Genomic DNA, 16,574 nt, shown 5'->3' with positions numbered 1-16,574 from the left:
GATTTTTTAAGGGAGAGGGAACATACATAAGAATCAGAGAAAAGAGATGAGCAGATAACCGGAAGGATACAAAATTCTGATAGTGGTATATTCTGAGTGGTAGAATTATAAGTAATATCTCCTAGTTTTGACTAAAATTTTTTAAATGTCTTACAATAAGAAGGTTTTGTTTTCCATATTATAAAATATCCACCACGCCAGGCAACTTAACCTTCAGCACAAACTCTACATCATGTTCAAGGTTTGTTCAGCTTAATATTTAAGAGACAATCTACTTTGAAAGACATCTAAAATAATGACCAATATTTAAACCTATGCATTAATATTTTCAATCTTTCACATGCTTTAAGTTTTGTAATTTTGATAAGGTTAACTAAGCTTTATATCCATCTTGAAAAGATAAGTTTTCCTATTTCTCTTTAAAATAAATATGACCTACAGTATATCAGTTTTTAAACAGTGAATGGTGCTCAAAAATCCCAATACAAATTCAGGCAGTTTTCCCGTACATAGAATGTTTAAGTGCTTCTAGCACCGCTTTTTCACCACAGTTATGAAAACAGAACAATTATCTAAGCATCTAATTACTCAGGTCCTTTGTTCCTCATCCATTCTATTAGTTTTATAGTAATTTTAAGGCCTGTGAGGATGAAGTTGTCTCTGACAGCTACCATAAAGATTATTGTAAGTGGACAAATTTCAAACAAGTTCATCACCACTACCATCCCCACCATAAAACTGTCCTAATGGAGGGAAGCGCAGCTCAAGATTAACCAAGCCAACCTCTTTACCTGTCACTGCTTAAGAAAAAGATTTGTCTTATTTAGAAGTAACTTTCTGTATCTATTTTTCTCCATAAATCCACTGAGACAATTGTGTGGCTCTATCTCAAGCACCAGCAACCAAAACTGGTTGATCAGAATGGTCAGTTTTTCTATCTTTCCAAATGTAGGACACAGCTATTTTCAGAGATTTCGTAATTTTTTTAAAACTGATGCACAAACTTCTTGAAGGTTCAGAGTTAACAGCAGTTGTAATTCTTCTGAAGGCCAGTTATGGGACACATTACTTTCATACTTTGCTGTTCAATAAATGTGGGGTGAACGAAGTAAATTGACAGAATTAGCATATAGTACCTTAATAAAATTCTAACTGCTCTGACAGCAAAAGATACTTAAAATACATACATGTTTCCCTGTTAATCATTTTACAAATAAACAACCAAGTAGCTAACCTAGAGCCCACAAAAGCAGAGTAAAAATTCTAACACTTGTTGAAATAAAAATGCTTATATACCCGTGATAAAAAGAAAATGCTTAAGTATTCAAACACAAGCAGCAAATTACAGCTACTGAGAACATCGTTGTAAGCAAACTGAGGCACAGAAAAAGGCGCTGATGAGGATCTGAACCACCTAAGCTGCAGAAACCCACTGGATGGTTTCCTAGGTTCCAAGTTGGGATTATCTTTCAGAATCTTCTAGAAGAGATCACATAACACTGTTACAAAGGATCTGGAAAAAGGGACCCCTGCTTTATCACTCCGGCTCTCCAGTCATGCTTTACATTTGGCAGTGACTATCTCCATTCAACTCAATTCCCCACCCCTCAACTAGCTGACATTTATCAAATACTACCCTTTTCCAGATCTAAATATGTTTAACCAAATTAAAAAAAAAAAAAAATCAAGATACTAAGGGATATACCATTCACAAAAGGGAAACCTAAGTCTCCTCTTCATATATCTGTTCCTTTCAAGGACAGGTATAAAAATGGGGATGAGGGAGCATAGATAACCACTAGGAATTTGACCCTATATTATAAATTGGTCAGATAAATGAAAACAATGATTCTTCTGGAATGAAAGTACCACTTAGGTGCTTAACATGACAGTTCTGATATTTCCAAATGCTCTTCCACGAATTCAATTTGGAAAGGTAATCTGTCCCAGGAGGGCAAACCAAAGAGAAAGTCTTAGGCTCCTTAGTCCAGGTTTATTTCCTTTGTACAACTTTGACTGGACTACTTTTTAATCACAGTAAAGACTAGAAAAATGCAAGATGAAGTTAACAGCTTTGCTTTATTTCCCACGAAAAGCTGTTATAAAGCATTTTCAAAATAAACTGTTATTCAGCTACAAATGATGCTATCACTTTTATATTTGTAGAACACAGTATCATTGCCAAAGAGCTTTCCTCTATATGCTCTCTTGCAGGGCAAAAAATATTATCCATTGTATACAGAAACACAGTAAAAGAAGTGACTTACTTAAGCTCCTAACTACTAAATAAAAGCTAAACTTCTCACTTCCTCCTAGATTCACAGCTCCAACATTTTAAAAATTTAGTATCTTGCTGTTGGGGGTAGGCACTTTTTGGCAATAATGAATAGAAATTTAATTAACCAATCAAAAACAAAGTCCCACTAAAAGCAGCATAGCAAACAGCCACTTATGCAGAAAGGGTAATAATTTATGCTCTACAAGTAATATACAAAACGAAGCTTCATTTGTTTACTAGCTAATTTACTTCCTGGGGGAGATTTTTCATTCTAAAACAGTGATTCCCTACCAAGAGTGCCCAGATGCCAAAAAGTCCATAAAAGGAGTAATGGAGTTGCCAGGTTATGTTAAATACTTAAAAACGACTAAAGCCACATACTAGCTCCCAATAAGGCTGCACAGGTTATTAAAACAAGCTGCTTTGCATTTCGGTGTGATTGTAAAAACTAATTAGATGGCAATCAGGTGAGTTTACTGAAGATGCAAAAACTATACTTAAGTCTGTATAACAGGCAATCTTTCATATCATGGCTTCGCAGAAAAGAATAAAAAGGATTCCTTGAGGTTGAAAAAGAGCACTCTTTTCCCTTCATTATTTAAGATCAGGACAAATTTATAAAACAGGAAAAGAATTAGCTCAATTCCCTTGGCCTACAGAGTAAAACATCTACTCTGTTTTGGTCTTTTTCACTTCTTACACTCTCATATGAAGTCAATTTACAGACTTCCATCTCAAGCCCTTAGAGCCATTTTTGTACATCCATGACAAGTTATTGATGTTATCTCTGCACTTTTGACAAATTCTTAGCAGTTAACTTACAAGGCAGTTAAGATTTTTGTTCAAATACAATACAGCTAGAATAGCGCCATATACTCAAATATTTATGAAGCATTTATTGAGTGGAAGAAAAAGCACAAAGCATAATTATAAAATATTCTCCCCTACCACCATAAAAAGAAAAACTTAAAGGCTTACAGAATACAGCATAAGAAAACATGACCAAAGCAAAAATAGTAAGGACTAAAGACGGGAGGAAGGGGAAATAACAGCATGAACTAAATATGAGCCAGAAGAGCCTTGAGGGATGGTCAGGCATATAAAGACAAATGGGTTAGGGTTAAGGGGTGGAGGTCAGGGGCACATTCTACAGGGGGAAATACAGCTGATACAGAAACCTGATAGGAAAAGCCGGCAGAGCACCTGTACAGGACTCTTCAGGAACTAGCATGCACGTGTGTAAAAAACAACTTAGTTTCTCAAACATTAGAGAAACTGCATAAGGATGTTTCTTGGTAAGTATAAAGAAGACAAGTCCTAGCATGTAGAACTCAAATATTTGAACTGTCTAAAGAGGAAAAGTTAAAGAATAAGTCAAACTCATTACCTTTTCAAGAGTTACAACTTTATAGAGAATAACAAATCATCAATCAAACCAAATCATTTGAAATCCAACCCCATTTTTCCCTTGATCTTTCCCTTCTAAGCAAATGGTATCGACATGAACAATCCATGTCATTTTATCAAAACAGTCATCCATGTTTAAAAGAGTCTTTACGGCCACGAACGGTGGCTCACTCCTGTAATCCCAGCACTTTGGGAGGCCGAGGTGGGTGGCTCGCTTGAGGTGGAGTTCAAGACCAGCCTGGCCAACATGGTGAAACCCCGTCTCTACTAAAAACACAAAAATTAGCCGGGTGTGGCGGCGGAAACCTGTAATCCCAGCTACTCGGGAGGCGGAGGCAGCAGAATTGCTTGAACCTGGGAGGCGGAGGTTGCAGTGGGCCCACGTCACACCACTGCACTCCAGCTGGGACGACAGAGCAAGACTCCGTCTCAAAAAATAATAAAAAAAAATAAAAGAGTCTTTTACCTTCAAAAGATACAAGCAGAAATATTTACAGATGAAGTGATCTATCTGGAATCTGCTTCAGAATAATCCAAAGTGGAGTACAGATGAAGATTAGCCAAAAGTTTATCATTGTTGAGGCTGGCTACATTACACTGTTCAACTTTTGTACATTTGATGATTTTCCATAATAAAAAGTTAGCAGACATTTGTACTGAGCAGCTGCCATGATAATTATCTCCTGATAGTCTGTCATGTTTCACTAGCACCTCAATTTTAATAGTTTCCACCTAGCGGTGGGGGCCATTACACTAGTCCTCACTAAATCCTCCTTGTACTGAAAGTGTCTCATTCACTTCTTGCTCCATTTCTGTTGCCACTGCCTCATCCAGGTCATCACTCCTTATTTTTATCTGCAGCAGACTCTTACCAGCCTTCAATACGGTTCTCGATGGGGCACCAGTGGCACTTCAGGTGGGGTAATTCTTTGCTGTGGCAGACTGCCTGAACGTTACAAAACATTTGGTATCCCTGTACTCCTAGCACTAAATGCCGGCACAGCAACAAGACCACCCCACCCCCACTGGAATAACCACATTTCCTAATGCCACCCACTGTAGAGAACCACTTCTAATCCTGGATGGCAGATACATTCTCCCAACTTACCTGAGTAAACTTAGTAGCTCCCCACAGCCTACAAATTCAGCCTCCTATCATTCAAACCAGCCCCACCTTTTCCTGGCCATGCCCCAACTTCTACCAGAGTCATCACCCTTGAAGCCATTCAGGCCCGTCTGCTTAAAACATCTGCTTCATGACAACTACTACACTTTCTGTTTTCCACTCTTGGGAAATCTTCCCCTTCTCCAGCCTATATCGTGGCCTTCTAAAGTCTGAGCATAAATTTTCTACTTCTAAGGAAACCACACTTTCTCAAATCTCCGTGTCTTCTTTGGGTGGAGTTTCCTCAGTTTAAAATGCCCTTCCGCCAGCCTTCCAAAATTGTATTCACCTGTGTAAGCTCATCTCTAACTGTCTCAGCCTCCCATCAAAGCCTTCCCTGAAGCGCACTTCCCCCAAGTCAAAATTAGTTGCTCCCTTTGGCTTTCATGATGATACCACAGGAGCTGTCACTTTGTTGAACTCTTCTCGCAAGAAGACTGAGTTCTGACAGCGAGGACTGCTTCACTCAACTCTGCAACACTAGTGCCCAGAACACTCAGACGTATTCATTCAATAAATGAATTATCTCCTCAGTACAGAACTTGTGTTTTTTTTTTTTTTTTTTTTTTGAAATTAACACACCTCCCCATATAGTCTGGTAACCATTTTAAGGTCAATTATAACATCAAGGTTTTTGAAAACGCCAGCCAGGCACTTGAGTACCCACTGACTCAACCAACGGGAGTTAAAAACAACAGACTTGGTTTTAGCCATGTTTGAAAAGGGGCCCGAAGCCACCCCCTTGACGCCTATTATAACCAAGAGAATATTCTGCAGTTTGGACTAATATCCTACATCAATTTCACGACGAATACCTTCACGATACACTTTTATGGAGAAACTTACTCAATACTTCAATTCCTTTACCAAGCCTTGGGTTTCTAATGAGATTTCCGCTTAATGAGTGAGTTTTTAAGTGTCTTTTCGGCTTTGTGACATAGGTGATCTTTCCGGGGAGCAGCCCTGGCGCGTATCTCCTTTCACCTATCCATTTTCGAGGCTTACACACAAGGGAGGGGGCCACACGAATACACACTCAACACCACCTGCCCCATCGACGGTACTATGCGCCTTTCCAGAACACAGCAGCGCGCAGCCAGGCCCGGGGGAGAGGGGTCGCTCAAACAGCACCAGAGTCCGCATTCCAACTTTTCCTCCGTCAACGAGTCCATTCTCATTGTCAGTTTCTCCTTAAACGCAAACTTAAAAACAACTGGCTGAACAAGCGGGAACAACGAAAATCCGATTGAAAACTGAGGCGTTAAAACTTAAGGGCCGTTTCCCTTGCCCGCCTGGGCTCAAACAACAGCCGGAGCTGCGCCGCCCCGCCCAGCCCCGCCCCGGTCCCGGGAGCAGGCCAGCTGAGGGCGGCCATGGACCCCACCAGGGCTTGGGCCGCCGCGGACTCCCACCTCGGGGCTAGGAGACGGGGACCGAGATGGGCCAGAAGCCCCCAAGCAAGCCCCGCGCGAGAAGCCGGAAAGACGCGCCCTCCGCCTCCTCCCCCCCAAGCCTCGCGCAGTCCCAGCCCGACCTGGGCTGGGCCAGTCGCGGGGGAAAGGGGCGGGCCTGCCCCGCCCGGGAAGCCGGAGCCTCTCCGGGGCAGGCTCCCCTTTGTCCCGGGACTTGGAGCGCTCCCTCTCCGTCCTCGCCCTGCCCCATGGGGCCGCGGCCGGGCGCCTCACCGTGATGTTGCAGTGGAGCGTGAGTGGCGGCGGCGGCGAGTGCGGGCTGCCCGGCTGCGGCACCAGGAACTGGCAGTGCAGCTCGTCCAGCTTCCAACTGACGATGCGGAATCGCTCGTGGTTCTTGTCGAAGATGGACGCCAGGAACTTCAGCTCGGCCTTGAGCCCCGACACGGACATCTTCCCCTCATCTCCAGCGGGAGGGGCGCGGAAGGGGAGCCGGGACCGGAGCCGCCGTCACGGCCGCGACCGCCCCGCGGGGCCGGCCTGGGCCGCGCTCTCGCGGCTCCGCCTCGTCGAGCGCGGCTGGAAAATGGCGAGGGGCGCGGAAGCCTCGGCGGGTAGCTGTGTGGCGGCCTGGGTGGCTGCTCCCTTTGTAACCGACTCCAGCGGCAGGAGGCGGCGGCCCCGCGGCTTAAAAGGGCAACAGCGACGCCGCCCCCGCTACCGCCTGGGAAAGGGCTGCCCCCACCCCGTCCCCATCCCCCGCCCCCCTCCCCACTGCGCGCCCTGCGCGCTCCCGTTTCAGCGCGTGCACGAGACCAGAGAGAGCGCGCGCGCGCGCTCCTGGCCGCCCCCTCCTCGCCTTGACCCAGCTCCCTTCTTCCCGATCCATCTGCTCCGTTCTTCGCACCCGCGGACTGGAGGCTCGGGGCCAGCTGGCGCCCGGGCCCCAGAAGTCGGGGAGGAGCCGGAGACCCCCGCGCGCCCCCACCCCCGGCCTGGAGCCGGACACGTGCGCGGCGGATCGCGCCGGCCACGTCGGCGCCGCTGCAGACTCGCGCCAGCACCTGGGGGCGGCTCCTTAGTTTGGCGCTCGGCGCGGCACCCGCTAACCTCACTGGGGGGACCTCGTGGGAGACGTGGGTGCGGCCCACCCAGCGTTACCTCCGCTACTTTCACCCTAGTCCGAGCCACCGCTTCACTAGCCTGGGTTCCTGTGAGGACCTTCTCACCGGACTCGCTGCTCCCGCCTTTGCTCTCAAACCATCCATTTACCCAAGACGATGGTTTAGCCCCCGCAGGCTGTTTCCTGGAGGTGTCCCATGGTTTCATCCTTTCCCTTGGCTACCACCTGTGTTCACTCTGCCGTATATAAGTCTCTCTCTCCCCGCTTTCCTTATTTTGCCTTGTTTCCCAAGCTTAAGATAACCCTCCCCACCCCCACCCCCATGGAGCTAGGGCTGTCCACTGTTTTCATAAACTCTTAGCTCAAATATCATCTCCCCCCCACCACCACCCAATTTCAAATAGTCACCCTGTGTCGCATCTTCCTGTGCTAAGTTTTTGTTAGGCACCCGTCACTATCTGATCTTTAACCCATTTATTCCTTGTCTCTGCCCTGTGTTAATGTGTTCAGAGCTGTATCCCCAGGACCTAGAACAAGACCTGTTATATAGTAGAAACCCGGTATGATTGAATTGAATTCTCGCTCTTACCTGGAATCACCACCACTAGCACAATTCCTGGCACATTCTAGGTGCTCAAAAAATGAATAAAGGTCTGCATAGCAGTCCAAAGGAATACATCCCAATTTGGCAGACAATAGTGTGTGCAATCATTAAGTGCCAGAGGCGGGACCAGTTGCATGTGTGTCCAACTTATGTAGTTGCACAGTGCTCCCAGCTTAGAAGGGCTCCCAGCTTGGTTTAATACTCTGGTGTTGCCATTTTGAAATTCGTAATTTTTCAGAAAGGGGCTCCGCGTTTTCCTTTTCCAATCTTACCTAGAGTTACCCAACCCTGACACCTGTCTCTTTCTTCCTAATCTACAAGAGGTCCCTGGGCTACTGGTCCCCTTAGATGACAAAATACAGAACAACACAGGGACACATTAAGTCTACTGAAAGTTTTTATTTCCATCTACTTCTGAGATTTTGTATCATATTATAGTCCTTCTTAGCCTTTAAGAAGACAAACTTTTCCAATTTACTTCAGTAAGTTAGTAGCTCCCCACAGCCTACAAATTCAGTCTCTTATCATTCAAACCAGCCCTAACTTTTCCTGGCCATGCCCCAACTTCTACCATCTTCTACCCCAACTTCTGTCTAGCCTTTAAGAAGACTAAGATTCTCACAGACCCCTTTGAGAATCTAATAAAAGCTAAGATCCATCTTACCAGGAAAATACTTCTGCATCTAAAATTTTGTACTTAGGGGGATTCATGACCCCAGCACTAGAGGTACCACACTCTACACTGGGACTGGGAGAAAAGGGGTTCCAGGCCTGGGTTCTGAGCCAGAAACAACTAGGCTACTGTATTGGCATTATTGCTGGGTTAAGTACAGAAGTGGCTTGCCACTTTATTTTTCCTTCAGTCCCCCGTTTCTTGGGACCCTAACAGACATGGTATTTCCAGATAAGGATTTGAGACAAAGAGCAACAAACTCTTGAGAAGTTGGTATGACTTTGAGAAACAAAATTCCCTAAACAAGTTATTTAATCTAAGCTTTATTTTGTTACCTCTAGATTGCTATGAGAAAATAGAGCTTTCTAAATTGCATGTGTTTTTACTAGTTGTATCTCAGAAATATATACAAATATTAATTTCACAGTCGCTTTTTGAGCATCTACCTGCTGCATGACAAGCTGTAAGAGGGCTAGAAAGATACATAGATACAGTTCCTGATTTTAAGAAGCTTAACATTTAGCATCAAAAACAAAATACTGTTTCCTGATGCTTTTGGCTGCAAATAATAGAAAACTGTGATTTAATCTGCCTTGGACAATAAGGAAATAAATTACTTCACATAATAGGAAGTCCAAAGACAGAACAGTCTCCAGGATTGGTTGATCTGAGCTTTCGTGTCATCAAAAGTCCAAATTCTTTCCATCTCTTTTGTTGGGTTGAGAGCAAGGTGGCTGTAGCTGTTCTTGCAGTTCACATCCAGACATGAAAATATCCAGAGGCAGAAAGGACATTTTCTTCTATGTTTCCTTCTAACACGTGGGAACCTTTCCAAGAACCTTCCCAGCAGATTTCCCTTAGTGTGTCCTTGGCCAGAAGTGTGTCACATGCCCACCCCTAACCAATCACAGAGAAGTAGATGGGATTACTCTGGATTTCCAACCTGCTGGGATGGAATGGTTGCTGGGGAGTCACCATAGTCTTACATAGACAAGTAAAGACATTATCAGATCATATGTGATAGGAGGTTCAAACTACGGAACTACATTTCAGGGGAGGAAGAAACTAATTCCATGAATTATTTGCATGAAAGTGGGGCCATATTCAGAGGATATTCAAGAGCCCATTTGATTGTAGAGTACAGCAAGGGGCCAAGAGAAAGATAAAGTTGAGATATTATTTTTGATCAGATTTTGAGCCCTGAAATACCATGCCAGGGACTATAGTATAATAGTTTCATTTGGTGAGAGGCATCACTTTTTTTTTTTTTTTTTTTTTTGAGACGGAATCTCGCTCTGTCACCAGGCTGGAGTGCAGTGGCACAATCTCAGCTCACTGTAACCTCTGCCTCCTGGGTTCAAGTGATTCTCCTGCCTCAGCTTCCCGAGTAGCTGGGACTACAGGCATGCACCACCGCGCCCAGCTAATTTTTGCATTTTCACTAGAGACAGCGTTTCACCATTTTGGCCAGAATGGTCTCGATCTCCTGACCTCATGATCTGCCTGCTTTGGCCTCCCAAAATGCTGGGATTACAGGCATGAGCCACTGCGCCTGGGCAAAAGTCATCACTTTTTTTTTTTTTTTTTTTTTTTTTTTGAGATGGAGTCTCGCTCTGTCACCCAGGCTGGAGTGCAGTGGCATGATCTTGGCTCACTGCAAGCTCTGCCTCCCAGGTTCATGCCATTCTCCTGCCTCAGCCACCCAAGTAGCTGGGACTACAGGTGCCCACCACCACGCCCAGCCAATATTTTTGTATTTTTAGTAGAGACGGAGTTTCACTGGAGTAATCACTTTTAAGATTAATCTGGGCCAGGTGCGGTGGCTCATACCTGTAATCCCAGCACTCTGGGAGGCCGAGGCAGACAGATTGCTTGAGTCCAGGAGTTCGAGACCAGCCTGGCCAACATGGCAAAAACCCAACTCTACTAAAAATACAAAAAATTAGCCAGGCATGGTGGCACGTGCCTGTAGTCCAGCTACTCGGGAGGCTGAGGTGGGAGAATCACCTGAGCCCGGGGGGTTGTGGCTGCAGAGAGCCAAGATTTCACCACTGCACTCCAACCTGGGCAACCAGAATGAGACCCTGTCTCAAAAAAAAAAAAAAGAAAGATTAATCTGGCATTCGTATATAAAATGGATTATAGTGGGCTTAGAAGTATGCAGCCACCGAAGAGAAGCAAGAAACCTGGATTCTGCATCTGGCCTGCCATTAATTCAATGGGGGCAAGTCATACTCAGCTCTGAGGCTCCTCAGCTGCAAACAATGAAGAGCCTTTGGATCAGTCTGAGTCAAAAGTGAAAAAAATTGAAGTAGGGGAAATGGCAGTAGAAAGAACCACACTGGGGAATCAGTGTGGAGTAGAACTGCCAGATCTTAGAGATGACGAGAGGATAGAAGGAGAGAGAGGAAATTTGTTTAAAGTAACACTTTGAAATTTCTAGAGCAGATGGCAGGGAGGGAGTGATGCCATTGATACATCAAGAAAAAGATGTTGAATTTGGTGGGCTGATGGAACTTAGGTAGAGAGTTTGTATCTTAAGTTTGAAGTTTATGAGGGAAGTCGGAGCAAAGGACACATAACTGGGTCAGCCACACAGGTGGGTGATGGTGGAAGCCATGCCATAGGTGTGATCATTGAGTCACAAGGGAGGGAAGACAACCTGGAATGTTGAAGGGACCCTGAGGAAGGCTCATCATTGGTGCTTGAGTGGGAAAAGAGTCATTTGAAGAAGTCAGAGGATGACTCGTGTTGAATTTTTATGGAAGGGACAAGTTAGCTCAGGACCAAGAAAAGGCCATAGGCTTTAGGGATTAAGAGGTCAGTGGTGCTTCAGAGAAAACCATTGCAATAGAATGGCGGGCATGAGGTCAAAGTGATGTTAAAGTGAAGAGAATGTACCTAGCCTACTTTCTTGAAAAGTTTCAGGGTGTTGAGAAAGAGAAATGGAACAATGGTTTGCAATAGGAAAGCAAAGGGAAGCTTTTGTGTTTGGTTTGGTTTTTATTATAGGACAGACAGAGGTGGACTCACTATGAAATAAGCTTCAGGGCCCTTCACACTTACACAGGCCCCTTCTAAGTAAGTATTAACTTTTCCCCCTTAATTTGATATTTGTAATTTTGTATTCTTTTTTTTTTTTGAGGAAGAAGACTCCCAAGATTAAATAAGCTTTAGGCCTGAAAACCCTGAATCTGCCTCTAAGGAAAGAACCATTAACAGGCAATGAAGACTGGACACAAGAGAGGAGAAAAAGCATGCTACTGGGTCCTGGAAGAGAAGAGAAAACATGGGATAAATAGCTACTCATAGAAAGGAATGCCCCCTCCATAGAGGATAGGGTTGGGGGAGATAATTGGGGAAGACACAAAGAAATGTTGAGTTAGACTGGAGAGTTGTTGAGACCTCATACTGAATAGATAACATTAATTTCAGCAAAACAAGATTGGGGATTAGTACGGTAGATAAAAACAGAAGCCAGAGGACAAAGAAGTACTAAAAAAAAATCTGCTTGAAAACTGTGATCATGGAGTCTCATCTAGAAGTGCATAAAGGACCATGAGGCTAGGATGGGTTGGGAGGCTGGAAGTCTCTAGGAAGACAGAGCAGGTTCAGTGTGAAAGGAAGAATGAGAGCTGCCACAGCCTGTACCGTGGAAGAATTTCAGACTTCAAGAACTTGAATGCATGCAGCCATAAACAAAGAATGAGATCATGTCTTTTGCAGGAACATGGATGGAGCTGGAGGCCATTATCCTTAGCAAACTTATGCAGGAACAGAAAACCAAATACTGCATGTTCCCACTTATAAGTGGGAGCTAAATGATAAGAACACATGGACACAAAGAAGGGTATAAAAGACACTGAGGTTTACTTGAGAGTGAAGGGTGGGAGAAGAAAGAGGAGCAAAAAATATAACTATTAGGTACTGGGTTTAATACCTGGGTGATGAAATAATCTGTACAATAAACCCTATGACATGAGTTTACCTATGTAACACACCTTCACATGTACTCTTGAACCTTAAATAAAAAATTTTTTTTAAAAAAGAACTTGAATGTGGAAGAATGCCCAATTATATGTTCCATGCTCTTCTGGTCTGACATATTCTTTAAGGCCATGTTCAAATGCCATCTCCTTCAGTGAGCCTTCCCTAGTCCCCTATATTGAATTTTAGTCCCTCCTTTTCCTGAATTTCCCAGTACCTTGCCTGTTACAGCGCTTATTTCACTCTGCCTTGGTTATGACTAGCTGGTTTCTCATTTGTCTCCTCTGTGAGATTATGAACATCTTGTCCTAATCCTCTTCATGTCTGTAGCACATAGCCTGGTTCCTGGGACATAGAAAGCATCCACTAAATGATTGTTGTGTGAATATAGCCTACTGAAGGTGAAACCCATGTAACATCCTTACTTAGAGAGACTGCAAGTAAATTGTGAGACAAGTGATTTAGTTTCGCTAAAATGTCAGGGAAGTGGTGAGGACCTCTCCCTGTCTAAAGTGAGCACACATCAGCATGTGGCCACTAGGTCCAGACAACCACAGCGCTACCCAGGAGGCACAGGAAACTGAGCCTATCCCTGTTGAAATGAACAAGTGACTCATTATTCAACTGCAGCCAACTCAGCCAGAAAGTTTTTCTAAGCTACAATTTTCACAAGTTTGGACTCTGGCTTATAACAAAACTCCTATCTTTGATTTTAGTTTTAGTTAGCAACACTCATCATTTCTCTCTTGCCCGTATTATAAAGGGCTTTCAGTCCAAGGTGTAAACACCTTGAAGTGGTATGAATTTGGGATATATGCATATGAATGTTATTCTGGGGAGAAGGTCTAAAGCACCACTGTCCAGTAGAACTTTCTGCAATGATGGAAAGGTTCTATGCTTGCCACTATATGGTAGCCACTAGCCTCAGGTGGTTACTGAGCACTTGAAAAGTGCTCAGTGTGACTGCTGCCTACCACTGATTTTTTTTTTTTTTTTTTTAATTTAAGTGCCAGTGTGACTGCTGCCTACCATATTGGATAGCACAACACTAGATAATTCTATCATTTTATAATAATATCACATAGAGCTTGATGTAGCCATGTCCATCCTTCCTTACCCCTTGAGAGCAGTGATGAGTTGTTACTAATTATATCCTCAGTGCTCAACACATGCTTGCCTGACACATACTCAGTTCATAATAAATGTTTGTTAAATGAATGAACAAAAAAAGAAATTTCACATTTTCTTTGAACTTAGTTTTCTCATTTCCAGAATACAGAGGGTGTGTTCTGAGATTTCTTCTGGCTCAAAAAAAAAAAAAAAAAGATTCTCTTTAGAAATATTTATTTGTTCAACACATATTTTTGGGGAACCTGCTATGTCCTAAACTACTTCTTTGTAGCAACCTAGGAAACTATCATTATGCCCCTAAATAACTGAGTTTCAGAAAAGGGAAGTAATTTGCTTTAGATTATGCAATAAATAACTGATAAAGCCAAAGTTTTAACCCAGGTCTGTCTGTTTCCACCACACTGCTGCTTCTATATAAATTACAATTTTTAATGTAAATATTATAGATAAATATAAAATAGCAAATAAATTAGCATTGAGTGGGCAGGGTGGCATAGGAACTTCACTGGATTGGAATATGTATCTTCCTCTTGGGAAGATCCATGGTTCTACAGATAGAGTCTTGATTGTTGAGTGAGAGACACCAGCACTTTCAGGACGATCACCTGGGCTACTGAGAAGGAAGGATGCTCCTCCAGAGTGGGAAGCCCTCCTGACTCCAGTGATGCTGATGATGGGGGCTAGGGGTATCAGCCTGGCGTCTACTGTGGTAAATTGCTAGGAATCTTTCAGAGCATTACGTCCTGTCAGTCATCAGCATATGAAAGCTTCAAATGAAAGATTTTCTCCTCATCCTTCCAGTCACATTTATACAAAACATTCTTTTGGAATGTTTAAGGCTACAAACAAGCGTACAAGTGTTTAAGAGGTACAAGTGAGAACATCTTGATCTTTCTAGATCTAGGTATAATATGCCTTTTACCCAGTGACTTCAAATCTAAGCATGTGTCCTAGAGAACTAATTAAGCATGCGCATCAAGATTTAGTTACCAGAGTGAGGGCAACAGTAAATAGTTATGAGGCAACTGGAAAATTTGAACATTAAATGTTTGATGATAATATGGAATTGTTGTTTAATTTTTTTAGTTGTGACAATAGTATGGCTATTATCTTTTTTTTTTTTTTTTGAAATAGACTCTCACTTTGTCACCCAGGCTGGAGTGCTGGAGTGTGATCATGGCTCAATGTAGCCTTGACCTCCCGGGCTCAAGTGATCCTCCCACCTCAGCCTCCCAAGTAGCTGGAACTATAGGCATGTCACCATGCCCAGCTAATATTTTTTTTGGCAGAGACAGGGTCTCACTATGTTGCCCAGGCTGGTCTCACACACCTGGGATCAAGCAGTCTTCCTGCCTCAGCCTCCCAAAATGCTCAAGTGAGCTATCATGCCCAGACTGTTATTACTATCATATTTTTAAAATGAGAGTCCTTATCTTTGAGAGATATTTATGGATGAAATAAAACCACAAATGTTTGCTTTAAATATTTATTTCATCTTTTTTTTTTTTTGAGATGAGGTCTCACTCTGTTGCCAGGCTGGAGTGCAGTGGTGCAATCTCGGCTCACTGCAATCTCTGCCTCCAGGGTTCAAGCCATTCTCCTGCCTCGGCCTCTTGAGTAGCTGGGATTACAGGTGTGCGCAACCACACCCAGCTGATTTTTGTATTTTTTAGTAGTGACGAGGTTTCACCATGTTTGCCAGGATGATCTTGATCTCCTGACCTTGTGATCTGTCCACCTCGGCCTCTCAAAGTGTTGGGATTACAGGCGTGTAATCCCATGTGGAGCCACCGTGCCTGGCCCCAGCTATTTTTATAATAGTAAAAGAAAGGACCCAGAGTCTTAGAATTGGATGTACCATACATTTTGCTACAACCATACAATGAAATATAATACAGTCATTAAACGAGGTTGTGTATATATCTGGAAGGATACACCAAAATGTTAACAGTGGTCATTTCTTGGTAGTGACTTTTTAGGTGGTCTCAATTTTCTATCTGCTTCTTTATATTTTTTGAAATATTTGTATTGGGTTATTTATGTAGTTAACATAAATATATGATTTTAAATTGGTTTATAGACATTTAAGATAGAGAGAGGTAAATCAGAGAGGAATTTTGCAAAGAAATTTTAAAGGCCCAGTAAATATGTGTCTGTTGTTTTTTCTGTCACAAAAAGACACCTGAAACAGATGCCGTTCAAGGTTGAATTACAAACACTTAAACTTCGGGCCCCATGACAAACAGCCAATTTAACTGACACTTTTGATGTTTTATTTTCCATCAGGAGAATTCCTGCTTCCCAGACCAAGCTGAGCAAGGGCCTTGGGTTTAGGTTGCAAGGTCTTACATAGGTTTTCCTCCTCTGGCTTATTTTCTTGGTCTTTCATTTAGCCTGTGGTCCTTCTCTGCAGAGCCATTGCAGTGTTAATCAAGACCTCCTCCTGCTCACACTCCAGGGCTTCAAGGCGGTGCTATGTGCAGGAGGAATTTATGGAAATTCAGTCTTGATTTCATGTTTGGAGTTTACCGTAATCATTAATGCACTATAGAACTTTGACTAGTCAACGGGCCTAGAATCTATAGTCATTTCCCTTGTTACATTTAGGTCTCATCTTGCAAGATATAAAAAATTAAGTGTAACAAGCCCAGTCCGTCAGACCTAATGGACCAAGGGGAAGATAACCTGGCTCACTCAAGACGGGGTGTTTTTAACATTTACAAACATGCTTCTCCTGCTAAAAGCCTTGGGCTCCACTTAGTGATGATGAAAATAAAACCTGGAAAAAGACCGT

The 16,574-nt window shown here is 43.3% G+C and overlaps 1 protein-coding gene across 5 annotated transcripts in view; it reads right to left on the bottom strand.

The window, feature by feature from the left end:
* UBE2Q2 (ubiquitin conjugating enzyme E2 Q2) overlaps positions 1-7,102 on the bottom strand; it is a 58,532-nt gene extending 51,430 nt beyond the window's left edge. For 4 of the 5 annotated variants that reach the window (XM_003275459.4, XM_030814825.1, XM_030814826.1 and 1 more), the window contains exon 1: positions 6,536-7,102. In XM_003275459.4, coding sequence (XP_003275507.1) covers positions 6,536-6,715 — 180 coding nt within the window. In that variant the 5' untranslated portion in view covers positions 6,716-7,102. Of the gene's footprint in view, positions 1-5,896 lie in introns of all 5 variants that reach the window. The other variant, XM_003275460.4, reaches the window with a different exon arrangement.
* Positions 7,103-16,574: the final 9,472 nt, after the last annotated feature.

The sequence above is a fragment of the Nomascus leucogenys genome, chromosome 6 (assembly GCF_006542625.1).
Source record: "Nomascus leucogenys isolate Asia chromosome 6, Asia_NLE_v1, whole genome shotgun sequence".
Taxonomy (NCBI): Eukaryota; Metazoa; Chordata; class Mammalia; order Primates; family Hylobatidae; genus Nomascus; species Nomascus leucogenys.
Note: the sequence above shows the minus strand (reverse complement) of the source record. Positions and strands in the feature narration are given on the sequence as shown.